At 47.3% G+C, this 26470-nt stretch overlaps 1 protein-coding gene across 1 annotated transcript in view; it reads right to left on the bottom strand.

The window, feature by feature from the left end:
- The window catches only part of THY1 (Thy-1 cell surface antigen), a 95559-nt gene that overhangs the window by 44338 nt on the left and 24751 nt on the right, over positions 1–26470 (bottom strand). The window contains exon 2 of the mRNA XM_063435843.1: positions 6067–6125. Coding sequence (XP_063291913.1) covers positions 6067–6103 — 37 coding nt within the window. The 5' untranslated portion in view covers positions 6104–6125. The remainder of the gene's footprint in view (positions 1–6066; positions 6126–26470) is intronic.

Genomic DNA, 26470 nt, shown 5'->3' with positions numbered 1-26470 from the left:
GCCCCAGAGTCAACCAAGGCGTATATATTTTCAACTATACAACTCTCTCCCATATGTAAAGAAACAGGGAGAAGCAGTCGGTTAGGAGGCAATGTAGGAGACTTAGAAATCACACCCAAGGCCAGTCCCCTATAAGGTCTTAGGTGCGAGAGTTTTCCGGGAGCAAAGGACATTCCTTTACCATATTGTCTCTCCTACCACAATATAGGCAGAGTCCCTCCCTTCTCCTATGTAATTTTTCATTATCAGAGAGTTTGGCAACCCCTAATTGCATAGGTTCCTCTTCAGATACTTTAACACTCTCCGGTGTATTAACTCTGGGGTGAATAGGTGTAACAAAACGTCTATTTCTGTTCTTGGTATAGAGCCTGTCACGAATCCTATTATCTATATCAATGAGGTAGTCAATAAGGTCCTCTAAAGCAACAGGAAGCTCCTTAGCTGCTACCTCATCCAATATAGAGTCTGATAAGCCTTCCATGAAGGCAGTAGTTAACCCATTGTTGGTCCAATCTACCTGTGAGGCAAGAGTACGAAACTGTATAGCGTAATCAGCCACAGACCTAGAACCCTGTTTAACCCTCATTAATGCTCTTGCAGCATTTTTAGACCTTTTCATAGTGTCAAAAGTTCTGCGAAATGCTGTAAGAAAACTGTGAAAGTCATGCACCAAAGGTCCATTAGCTTCCCAAATAGGATTTGCCCATTCAAGTGCTTTGTCGGTAAGTTGGTGCATAAAGAACCCAACCTTAGACCTCTCTGTGGGAAATGAACGTGGATACATCTCAAAGTGAAACTCTATTTGGTTAATGAACCCTCTGCATGTCTTAGAATCCCCTCCATAGGAGGTGTTAAATGGGCCGTAGCATTAGGCACAGTCGATACTTCAGGAAGAAGGGGTGTAGGAGGGTTAGGTGTGGTTGCTGGAATGGTTCTAGCTAAGAGCGTCTGAAGAGCCTGGGCTATCTGATCCATTCGGTGATCCTGCTCTACAAATCTAGCCTCATGAGACACCATCTGTTGAGCTAAATCTGCGGGGTCCATGGCCCTATCGTAATGTAACGAGAATATACCCCTACACGCAGGATCCCGCTAAACAGAAGGCTGAACAGAGGAGGGATACGTCTACCGGACCTTAGAATGGCCGGACTCGACGTATCTAGGAGAAGTACAGAGTCAGGAACAATCCGAGGTCAAGGGCACAAAGAGACAGCGTAAACGAGGACAAGCCGGGGTCTGGTACATAGGAAACAGCAAGCCGGCAAACAGAACAGACAAGGATAAAGCGAAAACGAAGTCAGAATACAAAGCCAAGGTCAAGTACGGAGGAACACAACTGAACACAACAAGCGCTAAAGGGAACTGTAGCAGAAACCACGATAGGGCAAGGAACTAAGGGAAAAGGGTAAGTATAAATAGGTTCAAAACTAATGTGATTGGCTCCTGTCACTTCCACACCCCCAAAAGGTAAGTGTATGGGGTGTGTGGGATGACAGGGGCCAATGGGAGCCTTTTGGCAATTTAGGCTCCCACTGTCTCTTTAAGAGCGCGCCCGAGACTCGCGGCGCGCTCTTAGATTCAGGCGGGACATGTGACCGCATCTCGCGGTCACTGCCCGCCTTCCTGTCTGAAGCGTCGGATGAGCCGCGCGCGGCTCGTGCAGCCGCAGGACCGCGCGCGGCTTGAAGAGAGGACCGCGGCCGGCCCCTGGGAAAGGTGAGTAACGCTACACCTGCAATGTCAGCAGAATTAAAAGCCTGGCTTCAAGCTGCAATTTCAGACTGTATCCCCAAAGCCTTGGCAACGTTTCGTGACCAGACAGCCACTACTGCCACCATCACGCAATTGTCAGACTCTGATGATTCCAGGGTCTCTGACCATGATGAAGCCCCACGTAAGCGCCCTTGGAAGGGTAACAGTGCTTCTGCTGGCAAAGGCAAAGCCCCAGCAAAGACAGCTAAATTGTCTCATGCCAAACCCACTTTGACTTCAGAATCTGACCCCTTAAAGGGTTCAACCTCTGGCTATCACCTACGAGTGATAGACGAATACAATGCGTATCCAGATGAGGATCTCCCAGGTGACCCTTCCTCTTCTGAATTTGTTACGGAGACTTTTCTCCTACCCCAAAACCAGTCCTTTCAGGACACTGATCCTATGTCCACTACTAATTTAGACAATACTAAGGACGATATCCTACTGGATACCAATGGTTGTCCTCTATTTGACCCATGCTGCATCAGACACCCTCGTTCAGCGGAATGGACACCCCCTGATCACATTGCCAAATATTGCTGATTATTGCTTCGTAAACCATTAGAAAAGGAGATTAGGGCCAAATTAAGAGCAGAATGTCCATGGCCTATAAGCCCTGATAAGGTGGCTGTCACCCCTGAACTTTTTCTAACTAAGACGGGTAAAGATCCCCGCAAGGGAATCGAAGTTGGCTTAAAAGCCACCCAAGACAAGCTGATGGATATAGCAGGCCCGCTTATCCAGATTTTTATAATTGCTGATGAGACGCTAGCAGGAGGCAATTTTGACGCACACATGGTGCGTGAATGGGCACAAAGAGCGTTATGCCTGTTGGGCAACGCCAATGTAGCTATTTCCGTTGAACGGCGTAAAGCCGTGTTATATAAAATTGATGCCAAATTGGCAGAACTAGGCACGAACGAACTTGGTCCAGAGGCTAACGGACTGTTATTTGGGGACAGATTCATACGAGACCTGAATAAACACGTATCCGTGTTTACCTCCCTTAACAAGGCACAATGAAACCTTCGCAGGGTGTTCAGACCCCAGCGTTTTTCCAGGAGAGCTGGTCGCTATAGGGGCCGAACGACTGGCAGAGCTGCCTTCACAGGCTACAGGCCTCAACCAGCAGACTCATGGAATTCGGGCAATACCCGTTTCTACCACAAGCAGTTCTTTCCCTCTAGATGTTCCATCAGAGAACGTGGATATGCTTCCCTCCGGGGCCGCACTGCTTCGATTGACTTTCCTTATTCTCAAGTTCTTATTGCAGGTCGCTTAACCCTTTTTTTTCCAACAGTGGTCTCTATTAACTCAGGATCCATGGATCCTTCAAACTGTATCTGGTTCCCATATAGATTTTGCAAACGACCCTCTACAGGAGTCTCCCCCTCCACCTCTGCACATGTCTCAAGAGGACAATGCGACCTTGGAGGCCGCGCTAAACGACCTTGTCACCAAGGGTGCTATAGAACATTCTCGGTCCCCTCACAGATTCATAAGCAACATATTTCTGGTCCGAAAACAGTCAGGGGATTTTCGACCAGTTATCAACCTGAAAGACCTAAACAATTTTATTGTTTACCAACATTTCAAATTCAATCTCGACCTATTTGCGTCTCATCTGAATCGACAGACGGACGCTTTTTTCAGTTGGTTGCCGGATCCGACCTCTCTGGCAGTAGATGCCTTCCTTCGATTTTGGCCAATGACCGGAGCTTATGCCTTCCCTCCGTTCTCCATGATCCTTCACACTCTCCATCATCTCAGGACTCAGGGGACCACAATAACACTGCTGACCCCTTTGTGGCGTACCCAACCATGGTTCCCCAATCTGTTGGAGATGTCGGTGAATTATCCACTACTGCTACCTGCCACGCACGATCTTCTCAAAGATCCCGCAGGCAATTTTCACCCTCTTGCGTTGCAGAGCCATCTCCAGCTAGTGGCCTGGACTGTTTCAGGGGATCCTGGAATGCCGCAGGACCTTCGGAGACTGCTAGAGAACTCTTATGGGACTCATGGGCCCCCGGGACTAGACGCTCTTACCTGTCAGCCTGGCGAGTTTGGCATCGCAGGTGCTTGGAAAGGGGTATTGATCCCGTTTCAGCTTCTTTGATTAACGTTATGAACTTTCTGTCCTCTCTTTTTGATCAAGGTAAATCCTACAGATCCATTAATGTGTTTCGTTCAGCAATTTCGGCAGCTCATGACCCCATTGATAATACAGCAATAGGTAAACACCCCTCCATCTGTAGACTATTGCATGGCATTCGTCTTGCTCGACCTACTGTCCCAAAATATTCTCATTTTTGGGATGTTGCTCTTGTTTTGTCCTTCCTAGAGACTTGGCCACCCAATGAAGCACTCTCTTTACGACAACTGTCGGCCAAATTAGCTCTTCTTCTCTGCTTGGTTTCTTTTAGGAGAGTGTCTGATATTCAGGCATTTGACTTTCACGCTATTGATTTCACGCCCCAAGGCGTACGTTTCAACATTTCTCGCCGCACTAAAACTAATTCCTTAACGATTACTTACCCTTATTTTTCTGACAGACCGTCGCTCTGCGTTGCTCGTTGTGTCCAAAACTATGTCGCCTCTACATCACCTCTACGTACCCCTACGGGCCTCCTGCTTATCTCATATGTGCGACCACACAAGCCAGGGTCTTGTCCCACGATTGCCCGCTGGATTAAATGGCTTCTAGATTTCGCGGGCATAGATTCATCGCTTGGAGCTCATTCTGTCAGAGGTGCTGCTGCCTCTTCCGCCTTTATGGCTGGGGGATCCCTGGCAGACATCCTAAAATGCGCTGATTGGTCTAGAGAATCTACCTTCCGTACCTTTTATTTTCGACAATTGTCCCATGCTTCTTTCTCTTTGGTTTCCACGCTTTAAAACAGCAAATTTGAAGCCTCCTGTCTTGCCATAAAATTCGGGATTATTCTAGCTTTAGTGACTGAATAATCTAAATTTTATTAAAGACAGAAGGCGAATATTTTCCCACCCTATTGATATCCCACCCCAGATTTTTCAGGTCACATATACTCTTACATTTTTCTAGGTTTCTTGTGAGACTTTATATTTATCTGACTGTTTTCCTGTTTGCTCTGTTTAGGTGCTTATTATTCTGCCTGGTTCTGACTATTTTACATTTTGCAATAGTTATACTCGTAATATCCAGGGGGTAGATCTGTGTATGTAGATATCTTGCGGACACCCAGTCCAAGTGACCATACTTTCACGATCTTTCTCTGTCTTTTAGTGTGAAGTTTCTCTACATGAGCCACGAAGACTACGTTCCAGTGGTCTCTAGTATCGGCTGCGTTCTGGTTTACATGGTTGATGGATTACTCAAGTTTACACTGTTGACTACACTTACATCAGAAAGAGGATTTGGGAGGAGCCTGACAGACTGTTATGTTCTAATATGTGTCCTGATTGGTTGATTTTTTCTCTATATGTTTAACTATTTATTTGCTGCTTGGAGGTTCAGTAAAGAAGGTTAAAGCAAATATTCACCTCCTGTCTTTAATAAAATTTAGATTATTCAATCACTAAAACTAGAATAATTCCGAATTCATACATAAGTCATCAATAAAAATTATTGTAAACGTGTTTAAGAAAATTGACCAGATTAAATAGGGGGAGTATTAATAATTGGTGACTTCAATTACATTTTAGAACTGGCTAAAGACAGGAGGAATTACAAAAAGACAAAAATTAGAAAGGGAACTTCTGATAGATTTAAAAATGTGTTAATATATAATCTCAGAACTATACGGAGAACATTCCATCCTTCTAGATTTCACATGTTATTTTAAAACATTTAACTCCTTATCCAGAATCGATCTTATATAGGGAATCGTGGCCGCACTTTATTTGTTTAAGAAAATTGAGATAAAAGAGACCTGCTTTACTAGAGCTCCAGAGCCAACAATTCTAATTCGCACAAATTGGAGGCATCCTGCAGTGTCCCCAGCCACACACACTGCTATCAACCCCAGTGTATCCCACTGATGCAGTTTTTTCTGACACCTGGCTCCAAAAATTGACGCTGAGGTGGCAAGGCCTACCGCGCGGGCGTACCGCAGCGTGATATAGCGGGAGGACATTGGCTTTGGAAGGGTTACCAAAGGAATTTATACTTTTTCCAGACTACTTAATAAATTACAAATTTTAATCCTTTTTTCACTGTCTTGCTGTATATATGATGCACATATGAAATATTTATAAACATATTTATATAAAAATGTATTAATACACTTGCATGTATATAATACTGAGTGGGATGACTGTTTTGATACGTACCCAACAGAGTAAGAGAAAATGGCAGTAAATAATTCATTTTCTTGTCTTGTTATTGGCACCTGTGAATAAACAATACAAATTTATGCAAATGTTGTCTTAAGAATCTATATCTTTAAGATATACACGTTCTAGTGATCTATAATGAAACACATACTGAAATTAGATTTCTGAACTTTTCTGATTTACTCCACTGACCACCATCCTCCAAAAAAACAACAATCACAATTTAGTAGATATATACCCCAATGAATACGTGCATTCATTTCTGCATTTTTTTTATTGGGGTGATAATTAAAAGCAGCTTGCAAAATCTGCAGTTCTCTAATCTGAATCCATTGTAAGTCCAGCTCTTCTAGCCCAGCCCAGACTTTCTGAGCCAAGCTCATGCTCGTGTTGCTTAAAACATTTCACCACATAAAAAAACTTCAAATAAGCCAAGTATGGACAAAAACAAAAAAAATGAAATAACCAGATACGCATAGCTGGAAGTGAACAATACTGACTGTGCTGTCATGGTGTTATGCAGAAAAGACACCAAACATAAGTTTGCACAAAAGCTACAATAGAACACAAATACTTAAATTCCCTCTAGCTAGGCACTACATCAGACATACACTGCCTCTGCTAAGATACATAATATGGGTTTCTGGTATCAACTTTGGTCTTAGTTCTAAAGAAAGAGATAAAACCAATATGGTATCTCTAGGCCCAGTAGCATGCCTCCACTCATTGGAAGCATGTTTTGCTGCCTGAATCACAACTCAATACATGCCTAGTTGCTCAAGTAACCTTCTCGAAACAGCTACCAATAAGGGGGAAGAGGCCCTGCAGAACTGAAACATATTACAGAATGAAAGAGACACAATGTTTTTGGCGTACCACTCCCCATCCAAAACAAGAATCTAAATTAGTGCAAATATATTTTTCCCCACATAAAAACTGATGGGGCACAGCCCCAAGTGCCCCATGGACGAGTCTCCACTGAAATATATATAAAGCCAGAAAAGCCCAGGGGTGACAAGGGAAGGGGGGCATTTCTGACAGAGTACTGTGCTGCATGTCACTAATAGTATTAATAGCTCCTACTACACATACCCACCATCTTCTTTAAAGGGCTCAGTCACTTTACAGCTCTAGAGTCACTCTAACCTGAGACATTCATGCTGTGGATAGTTGAAAGGTTGGGAAGCTTCAAACTGCAGGACTATGACTGACTCGGGTCACTGAGCTGATTCTGATTTCAATCTGTTAATGTGTAACGATTAATAACTCTGTTAACCATGGTATCTACCGCTTGGCTCTATATTACCACTGCAGATTACTTATATTACCAGTTGCAAAGGAGTCTGTCAGTATCCTGCTGCTTTAACCCCTTGTACATTGTGTACTGAGAACCTATAGTGAGTCAGGAGCAGCTGACATGCTTGGATTCTTTCAGTATCTTGATGCTTTAACCATGTGCATACTGTGTACTGGAGCTGAAGCAATATTTTATAGAAAGCTAAAGTCATCATAGCAGGAGCACTACCATTTAAGGGAGAGCTAAGATACAGCTAAGAAGATAGAGAGAGAGCTAAAGCAGTTTTTAGAGACATGTACTGTGTGGGTATCTCTGTATTGCAATTCTGTGTAATCCTGGCTGTGTGGAATAGTTATTTTATCTCCTTATTGTGCCTAGCTTGTGTGTTATTTCTCTGTATTTTACTCTCTGGAACTTTGCTCTGGGCTGCCTTATGTCAACTCTGTGCATAATACACGCTGACGACAGATGTAACTGCTTCTGCCTTGTTTGCCTAGATGTAACGCTTCCCGCCTCCCTATCCCCTCCGCTCTGTTTCTTTTCCCACTCTTTCCTCCCTCCTCCTCTTTTCTCTCCTTACGTTTTCATCTCCCCTTGCGGGCTCAGAGCGCAGGCAAGCAGTATGAGCCCATTAAACACTCCATTTAAAGACTTCTTTATGACGTCAGATGTCAGAGATTCGTCTGGCGCTGGAATAAGGTAAGTACAACTTTATGTAAAAGCACTCTTTGAGCGTTTTTATTTTTCAGTGGACTGATAATGTAATGCCAATAGGGCATTGTTCTATAAAAAACAAAAAAGGGTTGAAAACAAAAACAGATCGAGATGAACTTCTCTTCAAAACTGTCCCTGCCTGTACCTCATAGGCGTGCGCACGGGGTGTGCCGGGTGTGCCTAGGCACACCCTAATCCCCGCGGCACGCCTGTGAGTCCTGCAGGAACGCGTGGGAACAATGTTCCCACGCGTTCCTGCAGGCACTCTGCCACCCCCAAATGCCCTCCGAGTTCCCCCTGTCATGGGGGGGAGGGCAAGAGGTAATGGACCCCCCCCCCCCCGCCGGTCTCCATCTCAGCCGCGGCGAGGGAGCTGTGTGCTGTCTGCTTCCTCTCGCCGCGCGCCGTTTGCTGATGCCGGAACTGATGCTCCCAGCTACAGCAGACAGCCCGCGCGGTGAGAGGAAGCAGACAGCACACAGCTCCCTCGCCGCGGCTGAGATGGAGACCGGCACCCGACCCACTGGACCCCAGGGACAAGTCCACGCCAGCACTCCAGGTAGGGAGGCTGGGTGGACAATTTTTAATAAAAAAAAATAATAATTTGTGAGTGTCTCTGTGTGTGTGTGTGTGTGTGTGTCTAAGTATGTGTGTGTGTCTAAGTATGTGTGTGTGTGTGTGTCTAAGTAAGTCTGTGTGTGTGTGTGTGTGTCTAAGTATGTCTGTGTGTGTATCTAAGTATGTCTGTGTGTGTATCTAAGTATGTCTGTGTGTGTGTGTGTCTAAGTATGTGTGTGTGTGTGTGTGTCTAAGTAAGTCTGTGTGTGTGTGTGTGTCTAAGTATGTCTGTGTGTGTATCTAAGTATGTCTGTGTGTGTGTGTGTGTCTAAGTATGTCTGTGTGTGTGTGTCTAAGTATGTCTGTGTGTGTATCTACGTATGTCTGTGTCTGTGTGTGTATCTAAGTATGTCTGTGTGTGTATCTAAGTATGTCTGTGAGTGTGTGTGTGTCTAAGTATGTGTGTGTCTGAGTATGTGAGTGTGTGTCTGTGTGAGTGTGTGTGTCTGTGAATGTATGTGTGGGTGGGTGTCAGAGTATGTGTGTGTCTGTAAGTGTATGTGTGTGTCTGTGAGTGTATGTGTGTGTGTCTGTGAGTGTATGTGTGTGTGTACGCGTATATATATGTGTGTGTGTCAGTGTGTGTGTGCACGTATATATACACGAGTGTATATTATTTTTTTGGGGGGGTGGGAATCTTGGGAGAGTTCTTACACTTTATTCCCCAGGACTTGACCCCTGCCGGCAGGAGAGATCTCCGGATCTCCCCTGTAGGCTCATGCAGAGCCGGCACTATTTGAGTGCCGGCTCTGCTCTAAGCCTCCATGGGCCGGCGGGGAGATCAAAGATCTACCTCACCGGCCCACAGCAGCATAGAGGGAGGCAGGAGAGGACCCGGGGAGCTCTAGACAGAAGCTTCGCCAGGTTCCTCTCGCGAGATCTGAGCATTGCCGTGGCAACGCTCAGATCTCGCGAGAGTGAACTCTAGCCCCGCAGGCTAGATTATACTCTACACTGGACCACCAGGGATGGCGCATGGCAGCAAGGATCTCCCCTCCCTATCATAAGGTAAGAAGGGAGGGGGGATATTTACTACAGCACACACACAGCGCACATACAGCACCCTCACACACACAGCACACATACAGCACCGTCACACACACAACACTCTCACACACAGTACACTAACAGCACCCTCACACAAACAGCACACTCACAAATACACGACACAAACAGCAGCCTCACACACACAGCACCCACACACACACACATATCACACATCAGACAAACAGCACCCTCACACAGCACACTAACAGGACCCTAACACACCCTCACACACCGCACACTACCAGCACCCTCACACACAAACCGCACCCTCACACACAACACACTAACAACACCCTCACCCACATAGCACACTACCAGCACCCTCACACAGCGCACTAACAGCACACACACACACCCACACCCACACAAACAGCAGTGTGTGTGTGTGTATGTATGTATATGTATATATATATATATATATATAAAACAAACAATAAGAAAAAAATATATATATATACATACATGCGGTGTGTGTTTGTGCTTTAGGGTGCACACCCTAATGCAATAGGCTGCGCACGCCTATGCTGTACCTTCAAGGGCACCCGCATGTTGGCACACCAAGGAATATCGTAAATCAGAGCAGCACGAGAGCATCATTAGACGTGCTTGCGCTGCACAGAGTACACTTATGAACAGAGCACTTCTGGAGCATTTTCCAACTGGTCCTGAATTATGATGGCAAGAGTGCCTGAGTATCCTCAGGGAAATAAGACCATGGTACAGAGCACTTCCAGATCATTCTGCACATGGTGCATGTGGGGGTGAGACCAGCCACTTGTGCACACATGGCATGATGACACACAGGGCCGCCACCAGAAATTTTGGGACCCCTAACTCAGCTCAGGGTCTGGGCCCCCTGAAGGAGGGAAGGACCACTTCCTCCCAGCAGCACTTGCGGCTGCTTTTTTTTTTTTTTTAAAGGGGCCCGGTCGCGCTATACAACGGCCACAGCGCTGACCGGGCCCCTGAAGGAGGGGGCTAATCGGGTGGCCCTAAGTGTGTGGGCCACCGATGGGCCCCACACGTGGGGCCCGGGCGGCCGGGCCCCCCAGGGCCGCCGGGCCCGTGACAAGTGTTATGGTTGTCACCCCCTGATGGCGGCCCTGATGACACACCACTTTGTCTGCCAAGCCAGCACACTTCACAGACAAATTCGTCCATTGTCAACACCCACTTCTGGCCTTCACACCTGCCCGTCCCACATCTTTACCTCCCATTCTTGGGAGGTGCAGTTTTTGGTGTGCTTGGTAGTCAGATTTTGTTTAGGGTACAGTTTCTGACAGCCTTGTTTGGATTTTTAATTAAATACAATAAGAAAAGATCAAGGAAAAGCTTCAGGATATGACATATTTGACAGAATTACATTTAAAAACAAATAAATGAAAAGGATATTTGCCAGGACTGCAACAACGACATTAAAGAAATTAAAGGAATAATGTGCAGGTTGGGAAGAGTTGCATGTTGACATAATTGCATTTCAGCGCCAGACTCCACTCTAATACCAGGAGGGAGACAGTCCAGCATCTTCTTGTCTGTACCTCCACTGAGTGCAGACCATGACTAACTGTCTCCGGTCAAGCCCTGACCAATCTGACATTGTAACTGCTGGAGTTCACAAGACAGAGAGTTATTCATGGTCTGCACCCAGGCCTGCTGGACCACCAGAGACCCGGAATGTCCCCGCTCACAGCAAGGTAATAACTGGAAGCCCTCCTTCCTGTTATTACCTTGCAGTGAGCGGGGACATTCCGGTCCCTGGTGGTCCAGCAGGGCAAATGTTGTTTATTTAAAAAAAATAATGTTTTAATTAATTTAATAAACTAATATTTTTTTATTTTTTTTGATAAATTATGAATTTAATAAAGTAATACACACTATGCTCCACTATAAAATACACCCTCCTACACACACTATACACATTTATTATATTTTTGTACTCACTCTAAATCCCCTACGCACTCTTTATCCTGTTTACACACACTGTACCCCCTATATGTGCTCAATCAGGGGTAGGCAACCTTTTGCACTACAGATGTTATGGACTACATCTCCCATAATGCTCTAATAGCCATAATGTTAGCAAAGAAGGTGGTGGAACAACTCTGTGACACCACCTATGTAGTTGCCAGCTGCGCCGATGAGCGGATGCGGCGATCCTTTCATATCAACATGCTGAAAGAGTACCAAGAGAGGCAGGAAGACATAGCTGCTGTATGAGCCCCAGTTACAGATGACCCAGCCAGTCTACCCCTTACCCGATCTGCTAGATGGATGTTCAAACTGTGGTGGAATCTCGGTAAAAATAAATTTAGTAGGCCGAGATTACCACGTGGCATGTGTACGTGCATATACTGGTGTATCGGTCGGTTGGTTGCACGTGGCAAAGATACGATCAGTAGTGTACGGAGCATGTGCGAGAATACCGGATGTAGTATTCCCCTCCTCCATTGTGCTGGGCAAGCCATGCGGTCAAACATGAAGTTAGTTCTTGTTCGTTTGATTGGGTAAGAGAATGTGTGGGTGGAGCTTATTATGGGAGGAGTTACATGCTTATATAAGGAGCCTACACTATTGTCCGGGGCTCAGAACTTGTTGTATTTTGGTGACATTAGTCCCTCTGAGTCCCGATCGGTGAACCGAATAAAGAATCTCTTCCTTCCTGAAGAAACCTGTGTCCATCTCTATGTGCTTGGCTTCCGTCAGTTTCTCCGGTATCATTTGGTGCATTGGCCGGGAAGCTCATCGTTCAACGGTAGCTGAGAAGCAGAGGCGTGAGACGGTCTATCTTTGCCCACGTTCTCTACGGCTGCACCCCTGAACTTCTGCGTGGACCTCCCTTCGTCTCGCCACTGGTTTGTTGTCCAGGAGATCATCGGCCTCTACGTAGTAAGTGCTGGGGTGTCCCCGTCGATGAGTGTGAACTAAGGTTCAGGAACGAGGAGGTAAGACGACCGCTGTTTTAGACGGCGGACCCACTAGGGGTATTGGATACCGATTGTGTGGTAGGCCCATAAGGGGTTATTTGGAATCTGCCCCCTCCAGTGGAGGGAAGGAGCGAAGGCGCACCGCTCAATTAAACGCCCTTTAGTAAGCCCGTTTAATTTTGGTTTGGAGTCAGGCGGGGTTCTGGTGTAAATAGTCCAAGCCGGACACCGGTGTCTTGTCTAGACTAGCGTTCTAGGGTGTATATTTCGTTCGCTAGGTCGGAGGGACCGGGAGACTAAGCGGCGCCTGTGTAAATTCGGTTCGCTAGATCTCAACCTATCTTGGCTAAGTGGGAAGGCGTGTAAATTTGGAACCCACTAGACTATTGATAGAGTAGATAGACTAAGAGGGTACTGTTGTAAATTCCGCCCTCTAGTTCGCTATATGTGGTGCTTGGGCAGTGTGGCTAACCAAAACGTATGTAGATAGTTTTAGGTAGTCCATCAAGGTACTGGCCAATAGATTAGTTGGGAATTCTATATGTGTTAAAGATTGTTTTAGTAGCGTGTATATCTTGCTAGATAGCGTGAGCTCTGCTGTCTAGCGAGAGTATGAATAGTGTGTAACTGTATTATAGCGCACGGTACCATAACCATGTATAATTACTGACACTGTAAATAAGTACTAATAATTGTCGTCTATGTTGCATGTTTTAACACCATAACCACTACTAATTGTACTGTGACTTTAAATTGTACTTTAACCTATGCTAACCGTACTGTAACTACTGTTTGTAAAGACGATGTTACTGGGGTATGTTATAGACGGGTAATTCAAATATAGGAAATTATAGCGGGGGTGACCGTATAGTTTCGCCAAAGGGCACATTATTAGTTACTTAGTGACTGGTGTAACAGCTGTGTGTACGGGAATTCCCTGAGTGTTTTGTTGTGTGCGTTTCACTTAGTAACTGTACCACGTGGTGCTGTTGCCGAGGGAACGGGTGTGACCGTTGGTAGAGTGTTTGTATAGTTTCTGTTGGAAACGACGCTCCATTGTTAAGTATGGGCGCGTCAGATTCGACGATTTTGGATCCCTTAGGATGTATGATAAAGAATTTTAAAAAGGGATATAAAGCATGTGATTTTGGGGTAAAGATGTCTCCAGCACGCCTGATTACATTGTGTAGTAGGGAATGGCCTACTTTGGTTGCCGCATGGCCACCACGTGGCAGTTTGGATCCTAATCTGGTACAGCGTGTACACGTGGCTGTATCAGGTAGGCCTGAACTTTACGGCCAGTTTCCCTATATTGATTGTTGGAGGCAGGCCGTAAATGACTCGCCAAAATGGATCCGAGTATGCCACGAGGAACAATGTCGCCTCATGGTGGCCAGGACTCGCTTGTCCACTAAGGCCGTAATTACGCCCATTTTGGACACGCCCCCTGAGTCTGAGATCCCTATGCCGCCCCCTTACTCCTCCTCCACAGGAAGAGGAAGAGGAGGTGCTGCTGGAAACGCTCCTCCCCTTGCCCCGTTGTCCCCACCTACTTCCTCCTCTAGCTCAGAGCCCAGCCCCTTTGTTTCAAACTTGGCGCCATATCTAGCTTCCGGTCAGGCTCCCCCTAGCCCGGCCCGGAATATTTTACTCACCAACCTTCCCCATAGTAAAGCTTCCCCATCCCCTTGCCTTACTACCCCTCGACCGGAACCCCTAACTGACGCATCTCTACGAAGCCCCATATTAACCCGACAACTGACCGGTACTCTCCAACCCCGACATTATCAAATGCCACTTCGATTGACTCCTGGCCCGACACACATTAACGATGACGGCCAGATACAATATGCTGATCCAGTCTACGTCTATGTCCCTTTCACGACCACCGATCTCTTTAATTGGAAGACCCATAACTCCTCTTACATCGAAAAGCCTCAAGCCATGACGGATCTGTTTACTTCAATAGTCCAGACACACAATCCCACTTGGGCTGATTGCCAGCAATTATTAATGACATTGTTTAATAACGAGGAAAGGACTAGGATAAATCAAGCGGCAATTAAATCGCTGGAAGAAGAGGCCCGTACACAAAATCAGGCCAACCCAGCAGCAGGGGCCACAGCACATTATCCAAATGCCGATCCAAATTGGAATGTCAATGGCACAGACTTGGTTCATCTAAAAGCTTATAGGGACGCTATTATTGCTGACATGAAAGCTGGAGGAAAGAAGGCGATTAACATGTCTAAGACGGCTGAGGTATTGCAGAAATGTGATGAATCGCCCAGTGTCTTTTATGACCGATTATTGGAGGCATACCGCTTGTATACCCCCTTTAATCCGGAGGCCCCTGAGAATTCCCGGATGGTTAACTCTGCCTTTGTCAGCCAAGCCTACGGAGATATAAAGCGCAAGCTACAAAAGTTAGAAGGGTTCGTAGGGATGTCCATAACCCAACTAATGGAGGTAGCGAATAAGGTGTATATGAACAGGGAAACAGAGACGAAGAAATAGGAAGAGCGCAAGATGCGTAGAAAGGCAGATATGCTAGCGGTAGCGATCGCAGGCGTAGATAGAAGGGAGAAAGAGGTGTATAGGGGAGCAGATAAAGGCGATAGTAAGTGGAATAGGGAACCCCTGAGTAGGAATCAGTGCGCGTACTGTAGGGAAGAAGGGCATTGGAGAAGTGAGTGTCCACAAAGGGAACAGTACGAGAGAGACAGACCTAGGGCAGGATATGGTAATTATAGAGGCAGAGCGAGAGGTAGAGGAGGTCCTGGAGGGAATAATGGTAGCAATAGAGGAAGTGTTAGAGAAGACAGGTATTATCCAGCAGTGCAGAGATCCCGCGATAGAGAAGATAGGGACTTTGTAGGATTGGCTGACACGGTCATGGAGGACTATTGATACCGACCGGGCTCTATCCCCCTTGGCCGAGCGGAGCCTATGGTCGATGTATCAATAGGGGGAAAAAGGAGTGCGTTCATGATCGATACTGGTGCGGAACATTCGGTGGTGACTGACCTAGTTGCTCCTCCATCTGGAAGAACCATCACCGTAATAGGAGCAACTGGAAGGAGTGCTGCTAAACCGGTTCTTAAAAGTCAACTCTGTACATTGGGAGGCCACGTAGTAAAACATCAATTCCTTTATATGCCTGAATGTCCAGTCCAACTGCTAGGACGTGATTTGTTGTCAAAACTACAAGCGCAGATAATGTTTCTACCAAATGGAACAACATCTTTAAAGTTCAATGGACCTTCAGGTATAATGACAATATCTGTACCAAAGGAAGAAGAGTGGTGACTTTATACAGCGTTGACTAGCCAAAACCCTAAGAGTGATGAATCCTTGTTTAATATACCAGGAGTGTGGGCAGAGAACAACCCACCAGGACTTGCTCGCAATATCCCACCAATTCGAATCGAACTGAAACTTGGGGTTTATCCAGTGAACTTAAGGCAATATCATATCCCACAAAAGGCCAAGAAGAATATACAATCATATTTGGATAAGTTCATAAGGTATGGTATCCTAAAATTCTGTACTTCCCCCTGGAACACCCCATTGCTGCCTGTTCAAAAGCCCGGTACAGATGAGTATCGCCCTGTGCAGGACTTGAGAGCAGTCAATGATGCGGTCGTAAGTATACACCCAGTTGTGCCCAATCCATATAACCTGCTTGCTTTAATTCCGGGCGGGGCTACCTATTTCACTGTCTTAGATCTCAAAGATGCCTTCTTTTGCCTTTGAATTGCTGCGGAAAGCCAGTGTATCTTCGCATTCCAATGGGAAAATGCTGTAACGGGCTCGAAACGCCAGATGACTTGGACAAGACTGCCCCAAGGGTTTAAAAATTCACCTACCCTATTTGGATCAGCTTTAAGTCAAGACTTACTGGATTTCAAGTCCATCCCAGGAGAGTGTGTACTATTGCAATATGTAGATGATTTGTTGATAGCGGCAGTTACTAGAGAAATATGTCAGCAAGCAACGCACGATCTACTACACATTCTATGGAAGGCAGGATACAAGGTGTCTAGAAAGAAGGCTCAGTTGTGTTTGCCAACTGTCAAATATCTGGGATTCCATATCTCTGAAGGTCAAAGAATTATGGGGCCAGAGAGAAAAGAAGCTGTATGCCAAATACCAATACCCAAGAATAGAAGACAAGTGCGGGAATTCTTGGGGGCAGCAGGTTTCTGTAGGATATGGATTCCCAGTTATGCGATATTGGCGAAACCTCTTTATGCAGCTATAAAAGGTACAGAACACGATCCCTTCCTGTGGACACCTGAACAGCAAAAGGCATTTGAAGATGTGAAGAAGGCTTTGATGGGTGCCCCAGCATTAGGTCTACCTGATCATACACGTCCATTCTACTTATATGTACACGAGCAAAGAAGAATGGCTGTGGGAGTATTGACACAGTACTTGGGATCATGGCAAAGACCTGTTGCATATATGTCAAAACAACTGGATGCAGTGGCCAGTGGTCTTCCACCTTGTCTAAGAGCCGTAGCTGCCGCCGCCCTGCTGGTAGCTGAAGCCGATAAACTCACTCTGGGTCAAGAACTTTATGTGCGAGTCCCGCACGCAGTACAGACGTTGCTAGACTATAAAGGCAATCATTGGTTTAGTAACAACCGCATGACTAAGTATCAAGCTATGTTGTGTGAAAACCCAAGAGTGCACTTAGAGACTGTTAACACCTTAAATCCAGCTACCCTTTTGCCACAACCTACTGAAAGTCAACATGATTGCCTGGAGGTGATGGATGAAGTATTTTCAAGTAGACCAGATCTTCGTGACTTTCCCATCCAGAACCCTGATGTCCAGTATTATACAGACGGCAGTAGTTATGTGAAAGAAGGGATTCGCTATGCAGGATATGCAGTAACAACCATAGACAAGGTGATAGAAGCACGGCCATTGTCAAAAGGAACATCGGCACAGAAAGCAGAACTAATTGCACTAACACGAGCGTTACAATTGGCTGAAGGTTTAAGAGTGAACATCTACACGGACTCCAAGTATGCGTTTTTAACCACTCATGCCCACGGAGCTTTGTATAAAGAAAGAGGACTATTGAATTCAGAGGGTAAAGAAATTAAGTACGCAGCTGAAATAATACAACTACTGGAAGCCGTGTGGGAACCAAAAGAAGTTGGTATTATACATTGTCGGGCGCATCTAAAAGGAGATGGTAATGTAACCAAAGGAAATCGGATGGCAGATAATGCAGCTAAGCGTGCCGCTGAATCAGGGAGACAGGAATATGTGGAACATATAGCTGCACTTATACCGACTCCACTGTCTCAATGGACTCCAGTTTATACAGCTCAAGAAGAAGAATGGTTAAAGACTGAAGCTGGGAAGTACCTGGAGAACAAATGGTATCAGTTAGAAGATGGAAGAATAGTTATTCCAGCATCACTAGCTGTAGAAATCGTCCAGAACTATCACAACGGGACACATTCTGGAAGAGATAGTATGGAAGAATCTCTCAGAAAACATTTCTACATACCAAGATTGTCCAACTTGACTCAAGCCATTGTACGAAGATGTGTAATATGTGCTAAGAACAACGCAAGGCAAGGACCAGTGAAACCACCGGGAGTCCAGTATATGGGGGGACTCCCTATGTCCGATCTTCAAATAGACTATACAGTAATGCCTAAATCCGGTGGAAATCGGTACCTACTGGTAGTTGTGTGTACCTATTCAGGCTGGGTAGAAGCATGTCCTACTCGTACAGAGAAAGCAGGAGAAGTTGTACGATTCCTGTTACGATAAATAATACCCCGATATGGACTACCATGCTCTATAGGATCGGATAATGGTCCAGCCTTTGTTCATCAGTGCCTACAACAACTGACTCATATGCTTGGTATTAAGTGGAAGCTTCATACGGCATATAGACCTCAGAGCTCTGGTAAAGTAGAAAGAATGAATAGAACTATTAAGAACCAGTTGGCAAAGATGTGTCAAGAGACTCAGCTTAAGTGGAATGTTATTTTGCCTGTTACGTATTCGTAGTACACCTACCAGAAGGATGGGCCTCTCACCTTTTGAAATCATGTATGGGCGTCCACCTCCCGTACTTGGTAACTTAAGGGGGGATTTGAGTCAGTTGGGAGAAGGAATTACCCGGCAGCAGGTTGTAGAGTTGGGTAAAACTATGGAGGAGGTACAGAAATGGGTACAAGATAGATTACCTGTGAATATTTATCCCCCTGTTCATAGCTATCATCCAGGAGATCAAGTGTGGATTAAAGAGTGGAACAGTATACCGTTAGGGCCTAAGTGGAGGGGTCCTTATGTTGTTCTTTTGTCTACCCCTACAGCAATAAAGGTGGCTGAAGTGACTCCGTGGATTCATCACTCCAGGGTTAAACCAGCAGCAGTAGATTCTTGGCAAGCTACACCAGATCCAGAGAATCCCTGCAAGATCCGCTTAAAGCACATGACTCAGTCGGAGTGACGAGGAGATATTGGGATTACAATTGTATTTAAAGAGATCAGTAAGTGAGTGTTTTGACGGCCATAATAAAGCCTGACCACTTACCCACGTGTCATAGCCAGGGTGTCTCGAAGGGACCTCTGTGAAGGGAAGAGCAGAACTCCATTCCTTGCAGCCCTTACATCCTGGAAGCTGAGGTGCCATTGCACGGACGAAGACTGAGGATGAAGACGTCGAAAAAAGTGTTTTTGATAATGTGTATTTTTATGTTTTTAAATATTCAGGAAGGTAGAGGTACCGACACACCTAGCTGTGAGGTTTGCATTAAGACTACTATAACAGGTAATCATATTTCCCAGACCCTAATTTGGCATTCACAATATGAGTGTAAAGGATATGTGTCTAGGTGTAGATACTTAGGTATAGAATTGTCAGGGTACCTGTGGTCTCTACCTCCGAAAGAGGTAGAGACTTAGCTGTTCCTCCATCCAGACGGTCTGATGGCTCCCTTCCCCGCGGTCTATCCGGTCATGCTAGGCCGGCCGCGAGGGAGTGACTGCCTTTTACAGCATCTAGGCAGGAAGTAGTCATCAGGACACTCCCCCGGAACGACCTGTCAGTCAATTGCTGCAGGACCAATCAAGACGCCTCGGAGGCGTGGTTACTGCTCTGAACAGGGTATTTAACAGAGCTTCTTTCATTAGCTCATTGCCCTGTCGTGGTTCTAGCTTGTTCTAGTCACTCAGTGCTTGTGTATTCTATTATCCCTTTTGGTTTTGACCCGGCTTGTTTACCTTACTCTGCTTATCTCTGTTACCCTTGATTCGGCTTGTCTCTCGCTTACCTGTCTTCTGTTACCCTCGACCTCGGCTTGTCTTTGACCATTCTATACTGTACTACTTACGTTAGTCCGGCCATTCTAAGGTCCGGTATACGTATCTGGCTACTGTTTGTACTCTGCGTGTTGGATCCCTGTCCCGATCCTGACATTACGACAGGGCCAATGGATCCTGCAAGTACAAACAGTAAGCTGGCTGCTCCTGATCCTAGGTTTGAAGCCATGGATCACAGAATGGATCAGATGGCGCTTGCGCTACAGGCTCTATTAGCTTGTGCCAATAACCCACCAGAGGAGATACGTAATACCCCTGTTTCTCCTGTCGGTTCAGGTCTAGAGGTAGCCACAGTGGGTGCTTCTTCTCACATTACCCCCCCAGTACGCTATGGTGGGGCTCCTGAGAAGTGTTGTGGTTTTTTAAACCAAATTAGTATCCACTTTGAATTGCAACCTCGCTCTTATCCTACAGATAGGGCAAAAGTAGGATTTATTATCACCCTACTCATTGAGAAAGCTCTGAGATGGGCCAACCCATTATGGGAGAACGATAACCCATTAGTTTATAACTATAACGCATTTGTAGCTGCTTTTAGAAGAACATTTGACCCTCCAGGTAGAAAGGTTAATGCAGCCAGATTACTGTTGCGCCTGAGACAGGAGAACCGAACACTGGTGGATTATGCACTAGAGTTCAGGTCTCTGGCGGCAGAAATCAAGTGGAATGAGCAGGCGTATATGGATGTTGTGACAGACCCCTTTCTGGTGTAACAGATACCATCTCGGAGAATTGCCGTTGCATATGGATTATTGTGGATTTCGGGTACTTGTGGATCCGTACGGTATACATCGCCACGTGGAGAGAACAATGGGTCGCGGCCATTTTGACCGCGTGGACTAATGACCGAACTTTCCACACGACGAATTCCGACCTTACCAACGACGTACGCCCATGCTAGTCGACGGATCCAAAGTACCGAACTAAAGACACCCGGTCCAACAGAGAGTTTTCGTTTATCTTGTATAGTTTTTGAGTAATTGGTGCAAACGTGTATCTGGCGAACGGCCCAACCGATCTAGGGGATTTTCACGTATATTGTTCCCCTAGATCTCCGTTCCCTAATACACGTAGCACAATGTATTTTCGTTGCATATTGTGTGTGTTATATAAACTTGTAATAATGGTATAATATTCTGCTCGGTACAGTGGGAGTGACTCCCACTGTAAATGTATTATCTCCTCCGGATACGGGGAGGAGTTGTTGTACGGCATAAAAGCCCGAGTTACCGAATAAACATTATTCCTACTTTGACCCTCAACACAGAGTCTCGTCTCGTGCTTGGAGGGGATGACTATTACTTGGATATCGTAATTATGGGGAACCTGTTATGCTGTAGCTAACTTCGTGCTTGGGGGAAAGGACACCTTCTCAGCGGCGTAAACCCCTACTACACCGGGGTGCCGCTACAATTGGTGGCAGCGGTGGGATCGTTCTTTCACCCCAGAAGGACAGCTACCGAGAGCAATCAGGATGGAGGCCTACTACGGAAGGTTGAAACGATCTACCCTAAAAGACTTGTTGGAGAGCCGTGGTCGTTCGGCTAGCAACAAAAAGAAAAGAGACATTTTGGCAGAGTTGGTCGCATTGGACTTAGCTGAACAGAATGACGGACTGGATGTCGAACCAAACCCAGAACCGGAGATCGCTTTGGTCCGAACGCCAGCAGATGAACAATTCGACCACGAGGTGAGGGTAAGGCTGGCTCACTACGGACCAAACCCCTCACCTAGGATTGTAACCCAAGTCATTGCGGCAGTCGATGCCAACCGGCGCCAGACTTCCACAGGCACCAGTCCAATTGCGGGGACTTTCCAAACTCCCGAGGAAAAGAGGAAAGTACACTTTGCCGCTTTTAAAAATTTTGTGGAAGCAGAGGGGGAGATTGACCAATACCTGGCGGACTTTGAACGTCAATGTGCCCTGCATAAAGTACCCTCCGAGGAGTGGGTCAAAATTTTGTCTGGCAAATTATCCGGACGAGCCAGCGATGCTTTCCGGGCGATCCCGGACCATGAGGTGGGAAGCTACCGATTGGTAAAAGAAGCTCTATTGTCCCGATATGCGGTAACCCCCGAAGCATATCGGAGACGCTTCCGGGAATCCCGAAAGCAAACCGGTGACTCCTACACCGAATGGGCCTGCCGATTACAACGCACGGCTGGCCACTGGATGGATGGGTGCCAAGCTACCACCGCGGAGGAGGTTTTACAGTTGTTTTTGTTGGAACATTTTTTTGAAAAGGTGGACAAGGAGCTCAGAGAGTGGATTCGGGATAGGAGACCACTTACCCTACCCGAAGCCGCTCGGTTGGCCGACGAGTATGCAGACGCCCGCAAACCCGATCTCTCGGTCCAAAAGACAGCTGCCCGAGTAGAAAGCCGCCCTGTCGGCCCTACTCCAACCACCCCCACTATCCAACCTAGCTACAACACTCCCTCCCGCTTCACCCAGTCAAGTGTCCCGGACCGCCGGCGGTGCCATAGGTGTCAGCAAGTGGGTCACCTGAGGGACAAATGCCCACTTGATCCCGCTCGACAAACGTCCTGGAGGAAGCCTGCTGAAGGGAACCCCCGACCTTTTACCTCAGGGGCCCATTGCATTGAAGCCCAACCCCTGGGGGAAGAGCAATGGGAGATTTTACACGAGGCCAATCCCCTATATGCGGCTGCTGTAGACAACCGGCAGCATCACCGACAAACAGTCCGAGTGAATGGACAAGTTGTCAGTGGGTTACGAGACACTGGGGCCACCTTAACCTTGATTCAACACGACCTGGTCCCAGAAAAAGAACATACTGGCCAAACGGTGGCCGTTAGGGTGGCCGGGGGTGCAGTACATCGCCTCCCCACGGCCCGAGTGCATTTGGATTGGGGGGTGGGAGCTGGCCAAGTGAATGTGGGCCTGATGAAAGGGCTACCCGCGGAAGCACTTTTGGGAAATGACTTAGCCCCGCTGTTGTCCGCTTTTGCTCCTCAAGGCCCTGCTGGAGCCTGCCCTGTCACCACCCGGGCTCAGGCTCGTGCTATTGGAATCGGCCCGCCAGTCGCGGAGACCCAGGTAAGATCTGACCCTCCGACTGTGACCTTAGGACCGACCCCCTTAGACTGGGATACCCCTGAGACTTTTGGGAGGGAGACGCGGGAAGACGTCACTCTCCGGAAATATAGGGATAAGGCAGAGAAAGGGGAACCGGGGACAGATGGGGAAAGCTACGAGTGGGTGGGGGATAGACTGTATAGGATCCCCCAGGAGCCCGCAGCAGGTAAAAACCCCGTCCCACAGAAGCAACTAGTGCTACCGAAAAAATACAGGCGAGAGATCATGAGGATCGCTCACGATATACCCTTAGCTGGCCATTCAGGAGTACGTCGCACGGCCCATAGGATTACCCAGAATTTCTTCTGGCCAGGGTTTAACCGGGACGTGCGACAATATTGCAGAACCTGTGACACTTGCCAACGGGTGGGTAAGAGGGGAGATCGCCCGAAGGCCAAATTAATGTCGATGCCGATCATTGGGGAACCCTTCTATAGGGTCGCCGTCGACATTGTAGGCCCCCTAGCGCGACATAGCCCGTCCGGTAAGAAGTACATTCTTACCGTGGTGGACTATGGGACCCGGTACCCCGAGGCGGTACCCCTGCCGAATATTGAAGCGGAGACGGTAGCCGATGCCTTGGTTAAGATATTCACTCGGGTGGGGTTCCCTAAAGAAATCCTATCCGACCAGGGAACCCAGTTCACTGCCGTACTCACACAGCAGTTATGGAAAGTGTGCCACATTAAACCCCTGCTCAGTTCCCCGTACCATCCCCAAACTAACGGTCTCTGTGAGCGCTTTAATGGGACTCTCAAACAAATGTTGAGGACCTTTACGGACGGTTGCAGAGACTGGGAGAGATTCTTACCCCACCTGTTATTTGCCTATAGGGAGGTCCCCCAAGAATCTACGGGTTTTTCTCCCTTTGAGTTATTGTATGGGAGGAGGGTGCGAGGACCCCTCGATCTCATTCGGGACCACTGGGAAGGGGAAACCGAACAGGCAGGGACACCTATTGTGCCATATGTCCTGGAGCTCCGGGACCGCATGGAGCAACTCTCCCTATTGGTAAGGGAGAATCTCCAGGCGGCCCAGGGGCGACAGAAACGATGGTACGATAGGGGTGCCCGGCAACGACTGTTCCATATAGGGCAGAAGGTATTGGTGCTAAAACCGGTGAAGGACAACAAACTGCAGGCTGCGTGGCAGGGTCCTTACAAGGTTTTAGCCCAACTCTGTGATACCACCTACCTTATTGCCAGCTGTGCAGATGAAAGGATCCAACGCTCCTTTCATGTGAACATGTTGAAAGAGTACCAAGAGCGACAGGAAGATGTTAACGCTGTTTGTGCCCCAGCTACTGATGACCCCGAAAATTTACCCCTACCTGACCTGCTGGAAAAGGAGACTCACCCCGACCCAGTTAGCCTAGTGAAGCTGGGAGAACGACTGAACCCTACGGAGCTAGAGCAGGCTAGACAGCTCCTATGGGAGAAGCAGAGTACCTTCTCCCAGGAGCCAGGATACACAACCCTGGCCATACACAAAGTAGAGACCCCAGGGCAGGCCCCCCTCCGACAACCCCCGTACCGTATTCCGGAAGCCGTCCGGGACGGAATGCTGAAGGAAATACGGGAAATGACACAGCTGGGGGTCATTGAGCCATCCGACAGTCCCTGGGCCTCTCCCGTAGTCTTAGTCCCCAAGAAAGACGGAACCACTCGGTTCTGCGTCGACTACAGGCGGCTAAATGAAAAGACTACCACTGACGCTTACCCCATGCCTCGGGTAGACGAATTATTAGATCGCATAGCCAGGGGTAACTACCTCTCTACCATAGACCTCTGCAAGGGTTATTGGCAGATCCCCCTGGCCGAGGATGCCGTCCCCAAGTCGGCCTTTGTCACCCCGTTTGGCTTATACCAATTTAAGGTCATGCCATTCGGGATGAAAAATGCCCCGGCTACGTTCCAGCGAATGGTGGATCGGCTCCTCGATGGCTTCCAGGAGTTTGCGTGTGCATACCTGGATGACATTGCGATCTACAGTGAGTCTTGGGAAGAGCATTTAGTCCACGTAGGGGTAGTCCTAGATAAGATTCGGGCCGCGGGCCTGACACTAAAACCCGAGAAATGCCATCTAGGAATGGCCGAGGTCCAATACCTGGGACATCGGGTGGGGTGTGGAAACCAGAGACCGGAGCCTGCCAAGGTTGAGGCAGTAGCAAACTGGCCCACACCGAATACCAAGACCCAGGTATTGGCCTTCTTAGGGACCGCCGGGTACTATAGACGCTTTGTCCCTGATTATAGCACGGTAGCCAAACCTTTGACTGACTTGACCAAAAAGAATTTACCCAGACAGGTCCTGTGGTCTCCCGCTTGCGAAGCCGCATTTCAATCTCTCAAACATGCTCTTGTTAATGCTCCTGTCTTGGCTGCCCCAGTACCTAACAAACGTTTCCTTGTACATACAGACGCTTCCATGTATGGACTGGGGGCTGTGCTGAGCCAAATCGGGGAAGATGGAAAAGAGCATCCGGTCGCATACCTCAGCCGAAAGCTGTTACCGAGGGAAGTGAGTTATGCGGCCGTAGAGAAAGAGTGCCTGGCCCTGGTATGGGCATTGAAAAAACTAACACCTTATTTGTATGGACAGGAATTCTCTTTGGTAACAGATCACAATCCATTGGTATGGCTTAACCGGGTCGCAGGAGACAACGGCAGATTGCTAAGATGGAGCTTGGCCCTGCAAACGTACAATTTCACCATCAGCTATCGACCCGGTAAGCTAAATGGCAACGCCGATGGGTTGTCTCGACAACTGGACAATTCTCCGGACAAATGAATTCCGGTCATCCCTAAGTTAATCCGAAAGGATCAATCCAGGTCTGCCGGAGTGTACCACTAGGAGGGAGCCGTGTGACAGACCCCTTTCTGGTGTAACAGATACCATCTCGGAGAATTGCCGTTGCATATGGATTATTGTGGATTTCGGGTACTTGTGGATCCGTACGGTATACATCGCCACGTGGAGAGAACAATGGGTCGCGGCCATTTTGACCGCGTGGACTAATGACCGAACTTTCCACACGACGAATTCCGACCTTACCAACGACGTACGCCCATGCTAGTCGACGGATCCAAAGTACCGAACTAAAGACACCCGGTCCAACAGAGAGTTTTCGTTTATCTTGTATAGTTTTTGAGTAATTGGTGCAAACGTGTATCTGGCGAACGGCCCAACCGATCTAGGGGATTTTCACGTATATTGTTCCCCTAGATCTCCGTTCCCTAATACACGTAGCACAATGTATTTTCGTTGCATATTGTGTGTGTTATATAAACTTGTAATAATGGTATAATATTCTGCTCGGTACAGTGGGAGTGACTCCCACTG

The sequence above is a fragment of the Pelobates fuscus genome, chromosome 11 (assembly GCF_036172605.1).
Source record: "Pelobates fuscus isolate aPelFus1 chromosome 11, aPelFus1.pri, whole genome shotgun sequence".
Classification (NCBI taxonomy): Eukaryota; Metazoa; Chordata; class Amphibia; order Anura; family Pelobatidae; genus Pelobates; species Pelobates fuscus.
The sequence above is the reverse complement of the archived record's forward strand: the minus strand, read 5'-3'. Positions and strand labels throughout refer to the sequence as shown.